Here is a 9,802-nt window from a genome sequence, read left to right as displayed (position 1 = left end):
GGTTAATTTAGAACATTAAAGGACTTTTCTCATTGTTGTGTTTTTATTTAATTTAACCCTTTGTGGAAATGGGTAAGGGGTACTCCTGCACCCCTATACTCATTTCTCCTGGGAGGAGGGTGGGCATCTGGGGGTCCCCTTCTTAAAAGGGGACTCCCAGATGCCACCATGAACCCCCCCCCCCAGGGAGTCGTCGCCCCCACCTCCTCCTGGGGCACCGGAGGTGGGGAAGAGCCCCTTGTCCATGGATTGGACAAGGGCTCCGGGGGGGAGGGGAAGGCTTGGCCGCCCCTCCCCCCCGAAGCCCCTCCATACCATGGACCATGCGGGCTGGTATAGCTCAGGGTGCGAAGCCCCAGTCGGCCGGGGCTCCGCATTCTGGCTATCCCAGCCTGCATGGTAGACAAGGGGTTACAGAGGCTCGGGAGGGGGGACCCCACGTCATTTTTTTCAAAAAATGTCCCACACTCTGAACATAACCCACAAATTTTAATTTAAAAAGAAAAATAAAATTTTTCAATTTTTTTTTAAAAATATTGTTTCCCAATATCTTTTTAACATATCCTGCAAATTTGGTGTTGCTAGGATTTAAGGGGACTTTGCTATTAACTGCTAAAGTCGGCGGAAAAAGTTTCCACGGAAATGTCAGTACGCGATTTAAGTAGAAACATTTACTCTTTGAAGATTTAAAATCGATTTTCTCAAAAACTATAAGGTCTTTTTGAACATTTTTTTTCTTCGTGTTCCCACTATTCTTCTTAACATTCCCTACACATTTGGTGTTTCTGGCATTTAAAGGGGCTTTGCTATTAACCGCTAAAGTCGGCGGGCGTTTAATTTTCCCACGGTCAGAAGAAGAATATTCAAAATCGATTTTCTCAAAAACTATAAGGTCTTTTTGAAAACAAAAATTTTCCTCTTGTTCACAATTTTCTTCTTAACATTCCCTGCAAATTTGGTGTTTTTAGCTTTTAAGGGGGCTTTGCTATTAAACATTAAAGCCGGCGGGCAGATATTTTCCAAACGGCAGCAAAGCAGGGGTTAAAACGATAAATATCGTTTGGGAGCAATACAAATATAAATATAAACGATAAATATCGTTTTTAAAGCCGGCGCAATTTTTTAGCTGTCAAAAACGAAAAATAACTAGCGATAGTGGTTTTCTATGGGGCGCCGTTTTTTAACAACGATAACTGGCGCCATTTTTAACGGACCCCCAGTATACAGTACACACTAGCTGACTACAAACAATCAAATTACTATCTATCTATATAACAGTACAATGAATGTGTTTAGGAGGTGTTTAGGAAGCAAAACGCTAGGTTTAGTACAGAATACACTTGATCAGACACGCAGCACAGCACTGGAGATGCTCTCAGTACCAGCTCAGTCACACAAATGCGTAGCTCCACAAAATGGCCGCCGCCTTATATAGAGGAGGGGAGGGCCAGGCTCCCCTCCTCTGATTGGTTGCTACCGTTGCCAGGGACTCGGCAGGAGAAATTCTGATTGGCCCGCGTCACTCCCGAAGCCGAACCCAACTCGTCATCCGGCCGAATTCAAATGTGTACATTCGGTCGCCTTCGGCTTCGGGTCCGGCGCATTCGACTTCGGGAACGCTGAAATTTACCCAAATAATTTGGGTAAATTCGCATTCGGGAGTCCTGGAGAGCAAGCCTGCTTCTCAGTCCTCTGCAGCCCTCATCAGTCATCACACATCCTACAAGGAGAGGTTCTACATCGGAGTCCTGTCCGTAACATGTTGGCAGTCTTGCTGAAGGATCTGGCATAGCTTGCAGAAAAGGAAGATTGCAGAAAAGGGGAGGGTGAAAGGGTGGAGGAAAAGAGCGTGGAGCAAAGTACAAAAGAAGATAGGTTAAGGGAGAAGGCGGGAAGTCAACAGGGGATTGAGGGAAAAAGTAGGGGAGAGGAGGGTGGGGGTGAAAGGAGGGGGTAGAAAAGGGGAGGGCAAAAAGTGGGAAGGATTTTATCCCACTTTTTTGTGTTCTTTTCCACTTGTCCTCTCCTACACCACCCCCTCCTTTCAATAATATTGTCCACGGCCTTCCTTCCCCCCCCCCCCCCCTCCCCTCCTTCCTTCCTTTTCCCCTTCCTTCCCCCAGCTCTGCCTGTATCCAAACCCTCCTTTCATCCTTTCTCCACTACCCCCTTTCTCCAGTTTCCCTATTCTCCTTATCTTTCTCTTCTGCACACTTTTTTCTCCCATTTTTCCACTCTTTGTACTGACATGTCCTTTATATATCCTTCTTTTGCTGAGATTTTGATCCCTCTGGATTCCACACTCGGTTTCTTCTGAAGAAGTGAACACTGTTTCATGAAAACCACAAAAGGAGTTGTGAGGCGAAAATAACAAATGTCGCTTTACTTACCTGGGGAAGTCATTTTTGTCCCTCACTGCAGCTCCCGTCTTCTCAGGGTCCCACTGGCAGCCTCTAAGGATAGCCGACCCATCTTTTGCGCATGCGTGAGAATGTATTACTGCGCCGGTGCAGCACATTCCCAGTGATGTGGGCATGTATCCGAGCATGTGCAGAAGACAGTGACTCAGCCAGGTCACCATTCCTTCAGAGGCTGCCAGCAGGACCCTGGAGAAGGCCGGAGCTCTTGTTGGGGACACAAATGACTTCTGGGGGTGGAAGAAGCCCCAGGTAAATAAAGCTACATTTGCTATTTTCACCTCACAACTCCTTTAGGCTAAATACTGATGGCATTACTTGAAATGTATTCATAGTGTTACAGCAAAGTTAAAGTTTTATGAAATGTAAAAAAAATTTACTTTACTTTCTTGCTCTAAAACATTAAACACAACACTTCACTGCAGCTAATTGATAAGATTGGGTTTGCAGGACATGTTATCAGATTGTCTAGTAATTAAGTATAGTTTCGCTGAACACAGTCTAATAATTCCAGCACTGCTATGACACTCATCACTTAGCTATTAAGTGAACCTAGTGCAATGGCTATTAACCCTTGCAGTAGCTTTAAAAGGATTTATATACTCTTTCCTATTAGCTTTGCTTTAGATCATAAATACAATTTGAGTATAATTCCTCTCTAAGTCATTGGTTGGCCATGTGAAGGCATCACAGATCTAAAATATTGCATGTATCCATGTAAGAGGTGTGCTCTGTAGAGGAGTACACCTTATTGCCCCCCACCACCATAGGTTGTATGCAGGGATGCTCATCTGGATCCTGGGTACCCGGATTAGCCCGGGTATCTGGGTACTGTAACAAGGGAGATGATGTAATTGAGCCAATCAGAGGGCTCCCAGCCAATCAGAGGGCTCCCAGCAGAAGCCCTAGCAACCAATCACAGAGAAGAACTCTGGCCAGCCCCACCTGACCTCATTGAGCCAATCAGAGGCCTCCCAGCCTAAGCCCTGGCACCCAATCACAGAAGAGAACCCTGGCCAGCCCCCCTGTGTAATAAAAGGGCTGCCATGATGAGACAGATCGTTAGAGATGGAAAGTTCGGATCTTTTCAATGATCCGGATGATTCAAATCGGATCATTGAAAAGATCCGGATCTTTGATCCAAATCTCGGATCATTTTACAAGGGAAGCATTCGGGGTTGAAATGACTAGCAGGACAGGAGAAGGGGAGGGGGATGGACACACAGAGAAGGGGAGAAGATGGACAGAGGGCAGGGAGTGGACAGAGAAGGAAGGAGGGAGGAGCAGAGAGCAGAAATGTTTGCTTGCACACAATACCCACATGCTGCAATCATACGCTTTACATATATTTCACCTACATGTGCATCTGTGTACCTTGAATGGAAACGTCGCACAGTGAAAGAAAGCATTCCCCAAAGATAAGTGCAGCTGCCTGTTTAGTGCCGAGTGCAGGAGGATCATATTGCGCTGCAATCACAGTGCCTGCAAAGTTACTGAGCTGTGCTGAGCTGAGCCAAAAGCTTCCCATGTGTTCACTGTGCACAACTAGGAACAGACAGCCTATAATCAGCAGCACATTATAGCCAGTATGTGTGCTCTACACATATCTGGCAGTGGCACCCATGTCCCCTCTACCTGTCCCTGCAAGGCTGCCTCCCCTGAGTCCCCTCCAACAGAGCGATCTATCTCTGCTCTGCTTCCAGGACCCCGCTGCCCGCTGAGAGGGGGCGTGTCGCTCATGGCCCCGCCCCTTTTGCGATCCGAATCACTCATTTTGATGATTCGGATGATTCAACTCACAAAATAGATTCGGATCAAAGATCCGAATCGTTCATGATCCGGACAACACTACAGATCGTCCTTGCTTGTGTGGCTGGCTGGCTGGCCACTGACAGACTTGCTCCAGTGCTGTTGGCTTAGCAAGTGCTGCATACAGTGATAAACCTAAAGCTTTGAGTGCTAAACACCTTCACTACACGATTGTTCTATCGTTTTTTTTAGCTAGCTAGTGTAATTGTTTGATTTCATTCACTCAGTTAGGTCCTGTCTGTGTCTGTGTCTGTGTGTGCTGTGCAGGCCAGCAGGACAGTATAGGTTAGGGAATAGGATTACTGGGTTATTGTATTGTACTGCAGTTAGTTGTAAAGCCGCATCTACACCAGTAGATGTGGCCGCGATGCTCCTTATCAATCGAGCTGCTGATGCGGCTCGATTGATAAGATCCGACAGGATGGATCTCCGCAACGCCGATTCCCTGCTCGCTCCCCGCGAGGGGACAATGGCAGGGAATCGAGCGGAAGATAAGCGGCACCGGCGGGGACGAGTGGGCACGAGCGGGGAATCGAATGCTTTGCACGCGCGGCAAGCAGGGACGCGGCGGGCACGCGGAAGAGGCGATCGCTGCAATCTCTCATAGTGTAGACGGGGCTTTAGAGAGAGTAGTCAGGCCCGGCCCTAGACTTTTTGCCGCCTGAGGCAATCTACGTAGAAATCGTACCCCCCCCCCCCCCCAAGCCGTCGGTGTGGAGGGCCGCCCGAGCTGGAGGGGATAGCGGGCAGGAAGGGGGTATTGGGCCTAGCGGCGGGGAGAGGGGTCGGACCCCCCCCCTCCCTCCCTCACCTGGGTCCCCCGTCCTCCGCTCCCCTCCAGCTTTAAAAAGTTCCGTGCTGGCTGCAGCTATTTGTAAGAGGCAACGGGCGGGGATTACTCACCTCTTCCTCGTTCCAGGCCAGCGTGCGCTCCACTGACGTCACTTCCTCCTACGCCGCAGGAAGTGACGTCAGTGGAGCGCACGCTGGCCTGGAACGAGGAAGAGGTGAGTAATCCCCGCCCGTTGCCTCTTACAAATAGCTGCACCCAGCATGGAACTTTTTAAAGCTGGAGGGGAGCGGAGGACGGGGGACCCAGGCGAGGGAGGGGGGGGTCCGACCCCCCTCCCCGCCGCTAGGCCCAATACCCCCTTCCTGCCCGCTATCCCCTCCAGCTCGGGCGGCCCCCCACACCCACGGACGGTTAGTTGCCGCCCCCCAGAAGTGCCGCCTGAGGCAAAAGTTTCACCCCGCCTCATGGGCGGGCCGGCCCTGAGAGTAGTACTGTGTTAGCTTACTACTGATTACTGCAGTGCTGCTGTGCTGAGCATTGTCAGTGTGACAGTTAGACAGATAGTGTGCACTGTCTGTCCTCTACTCTGCGGTCTGTCACTCCGTGCTGATTTGATGTAAAGCCCAACCCCCGTTTTCATTAAAGTAAAAGTACCCCACATCATCTGGTGACATCATCACGTATAAGTTGTACTATGTCTGCTGGCACCGGCAGCCGGGGGAGGGGCAGCAAGGGCAAGCGGACAGGGAGCAACATTACGGCCACCCTCAGCAGGTCTGCCGTGTCAGTGTCGACCCCAGCGGGCAGCCTACCTTCAGTCAGCGAGCTTTTGGCTCCAGGCACCACGATTGAACTCAGGGCTGTTAGCCGCAAGGAGTTGGAGGAGGATGTTCTGGGTTTTGAGGAGGGGGGGATGATGTTGATGATGGGATGAAGGGCCGTGACTACCATCCACAGGATGGGGATGTCAGCTCTGACTCTGAGGAGGAGGATGTGTCAGTGGGTTTGGCACGGAGGATCAGCATTGCAGACAGTGGCCGTGGAATGTGGGACCCACCACATCCTTCTGCCGCTACCACCAGCCACACCACTCAACCCCCAACCGCCACAGGGAGAAAAGTTGTAGCATCCCATTCAGGCCACAGGGTAATCTTCACCTCCCCAGTCTGGCCACCAGGGTGCCACAGGCCACTGCTGCTGATACCACCACCTATATTCAACCCAAAACACAATTGCGGTGTCATTTTTTGGAGGTGTCTGGGCTGAAAACGGTCATGTCCCAGTTGTGCGATTGGACTTTGGACACAATGTGGGCTGCACGACCGCTGTCTGGAACCTAGGCCTGATGTTAATTGACAGCTTTTTTTTTTTTTTCATGTTATGTCCACCAAATAATAAATTAGTGTTTCCCTTTTAAAAAACATGATGCTACATGCATCATTTACCCTAAAAACCCTTTTAAAAGCTATTTAAAGGGCACTTCCGGTTTTTCTATCCGGATACCCAAATAAGTCGGGTATCCGTGGGTAATGCAGCCGGATATCCGCAAGGTCGGATCTGAATATCCGAATCAGATCCGGGCGGGTATTAAAAAGCACTACCCGAGCAACCCTGGTTGTATGCTTTGTCTGGATCAGTTCTGAACATTTTTCAGTGATGTATACTGTAAATACATGGTTTATCATGGAGTTGGAGTGACATCAGTGTGTCTTGCAGGTGCTGGAGGACTAGCGGCCACAAAGGTGGCGGATTGCTTCCTGGACGCCATGGCGGACTTCTTAAAGGCAAATTCAGCCAGTTCCCTCCAGATGGTGAAGGTGGTTCTCTTCCAGCAGCAGATGCTGAACGACTTCTACACCAGCATGCAGAAGAGACAAGGGACCGCCCTGCCTGTACAGAGATCCTTCCTCACTAGGGTGGCAGGTGAGTTGTGGGGATAGCTGAGGTTTCCCATGGATTACATCAGACCGGGTGGGAAGGGGAAGGGGGGAGGGGTCAAAGGGATGTGGAGAACATGATGGAGAATGGATCACATAGGGTGGGGGTGTAATCAACTATATAAAAGTGTGATGACCAAAAACTGGCTGCTGGGAATTTACAAGATTTCTTCCTGTTATTTACGGTTTTACTTTATATTTTTTCAATTGTCCTTTGGTGGCAAACATCAGAGACACTAGTGTGGGATTGACTACTTTCTTCTGACTTTGGGGAAACCAAGAGGGCCATTGAATCTATGGGATAGTGAGATAGCTTCACATATACAAGTGTGAAAAAACAACAAAGAAAATCGAGCAATTGTTCCCCATCATGACAACATAAAAACTTAGTAATGTTTAAGGCCTCGTTCACATCTACTAGCCCAGATGGCTGTGTGATCAGAATGCAACGCGTATTATCGCAAGCCATCTGCGTGAATGGGTCAGCTCTGCGCTTGCGGGCAGAATGCATGCAGCAGTACGCAAGCGCATCATAGAGCATTGTACTGCTGCGCAGCGCATTTGATGTGAACAGCAGAAGTGCTGTCTATACCCTTCTGCTGTTCTTGCATGTTACCACGTCATATGCGCTTCCAGATATGCGCACAGAAATACGTATGATGTGAACGAGGCTTAACACTTATGAAAAATGTATTAAATGATAACAATTTAAGAAGCCATATAAATTATTAGACAGACTCTATGGAAGTGCTGCCTCTGTGCATTTGTTAGAGTCTTTCAGGACACAATCACAAAATACAGAAGTGAAGTGTGAAGCCAACACCTAATGGAACAGTCATAAACAGACACATTTGCATCACATTGGTAGTATTGTCCCACACTCACTAAAGGATCAAACCCATAGTCTTTAAGGGCAGGGGCAAATCCAGGATTTTCAAGGGGGGGATTCCTGATAGGTCTCTTTTGGCAAGCCGCACACTACCGCGCATGCGTTTGCCCACAAAATCCACATGATGCACAGCATTTCTCCACAAAATACACACAATGCGCAGTGTTTCCCTACAAATTACACATGATGCAGTAGTGTTTCACCAAAATATATATAATGTGGCAGTGATTAAGTAGCCAGATAACCCCTCTTTATTATGGATAACGAAATTACCCCACCCCTCTTTAGTATAGGTGACCAGATGACCCCCATTTATCACACAGGTAGCCAGATGAGGCCCCCCCAGTTAGGCTAAGTAACCACATGATCCCCATTTATAGTATATAGCCAGATGACTCCCCGTTCATTACATTCCCCCTTGTATTTCGCCAGACCCCCCTTGTATATATAGCCAGTGTATATAGTCAGATCCCCTGTATATATAGCCAGAGATCCCCCCCTGTATATACCCATATACTCACTGTATGTAGCCAGATGCCTCCACCTGCATATAGCCAGTGTATATAGCCAGATCCACCTGCATACAGCCAGTGTATATAGCCAGATCCACCTGCATACAGCCAGTGTATATAGCCAGATCCACCTGCATATAGCCAGTGAATATAGCCAGATCCCCCTGCATATAGACAGTGTATATAGCCAGATCCCCCTGCATATAACCAGTGTGTATAGCCAGATCCCCCTGCATATAGCCAGTGTATATAGCCAGATCCCCTTGCATATAGCCAGTGAATATAGCCAGATCCCCCTGCATATAGCCAGTGTATATAGCCAGATCCACCTGCATACAGCCAGTGTATATAGCCAGATCCCCCTGCATATAGCCAGTGAATATAGCCAGATCCCCCTGCATATAGCCAGTGTGTATAGCCAGATCCCCCTGCATATAGCCAGTGTATATAGCCAGATCCCCCTGCATATAGCCAGTGTATATAGTCAGATCCCCCTGCATATAGCCAGTGTGTATAGCCAGATCCCCCTGCATATAGCCAGTGTATATAGCCAGATCCCCCTGCATATAGCCAGTGTATATAGCCAGATCCCCCTGCATACAGCCAGTGTGTATAGCCAGATCCCCCTGCATATAGCCAGTGTGTATAGCCAGATCACCCTGCATATAGCCAGTGTGTATAGCCAGATCCCCCTGCATATAGCCAGTGTGTATAGCCAGATCCCCCTGCATATAGCCAGTGTGTATAGCCAGATCCCCCTGCATATAGCCAGTGTCTATAGCCAGATCCCCCTGCATATAGCCAGTGGGTATAGCCAGATCCCCCTGCATATAGCCAGTGTGTATAGCCAGATCCCCCTGCATATAGCCAGTGTATATAGCCAGATCCCCCTGCATATAACCAGTGTATATAGCCAGATCCCCCTGCATATAACCAGTGTATATAGCCAGATCCCCCTGCATATAGCCAGTGTGTATAGCCAGATCCCCCTGCATATAGCCAGTGTGTATAGCCAGATCCCCCTGCATACAGCCAGTGTACATAGCCAGATCCCCCTGCATATAGCCAGTGTGTATAGCCAGATCCCCCTGCATATAGCCAGTGTGTATAGCCAGATCCCCCTGCATATAGCCAGTGTGTATAGCCAGATCCCCCTGCATATAGCCAGTGTGTATAGCCAGATCCCCCTGCATATAGCCAGTGTGTATAGCCAGATCCCCCTGCATATAGCCAGTGTGTATAGCCAGATCCCCCTGCATATAGCCAGTGTGTATAGCCAGATCCCCCTGCATATAGCCAGTGTCTATAGCCAGATCCCCCTGCATATAGCCAGTGTGTATAGCCAGATCCCCCTGCATATAGCCAGTGTATATAGCCAGATCCCCCTGCATATAGCCAGTGTGCATAGCCAGATCCCCTGCATATAGCCAGTGTGTATAGCCAGA

At 48.9% G+C, this 9,802-nt stretch overlaps 1 protein-coding gene across 1 annotated transcript in view; it reads left to right on the top strand.

The window, feature by feature from the left end:
• Positions 1–6,738: 6,738 nt before the first annotated feature.
• The window catches only part of LOC137525254 (protein mono-ADP-ribosyltransferase PARP14-like), a 314,114-nt gene continuing 311,050 nt past the window's right edge, over positions 6,739–9,802 (top strand). The window contains exon 1 of the mRNA XM_068246278.1: positions 6,739–6,942. Within this exon, the coding sequence (XP_068102379.1) occupies positions 6,786–6,942 (157 nt within the window). The 5' untranslated portion in view covers positions 6,739–6,785. The remainder of the gene's footprint in view (positions 6,943–9,802) is intronic.

The sequence above is a fragment of the Hyperolius riggenbachi genome, chromosome 7 (assembly GCF_040937935.1).
Source record: "Hyperolius riggenbachi isolate aHypRig1 chromosome 7, aHypRig1.pri, whole genome shotgun sequence".
In the NCBI taxonomy this organism is placed as follows: domain Eukaryota; kingdom Metazoa; phylum Chordata; class Amphibia; order Anura; family Hyperoliidae; genus Hyperolius; species Hyperolius riggenbachi.
The sequence above is the reverse complement of the archived record's forward strand: the minus strand, read 5'-3'. Positions and strand labels throughout refer to the sequence as shown.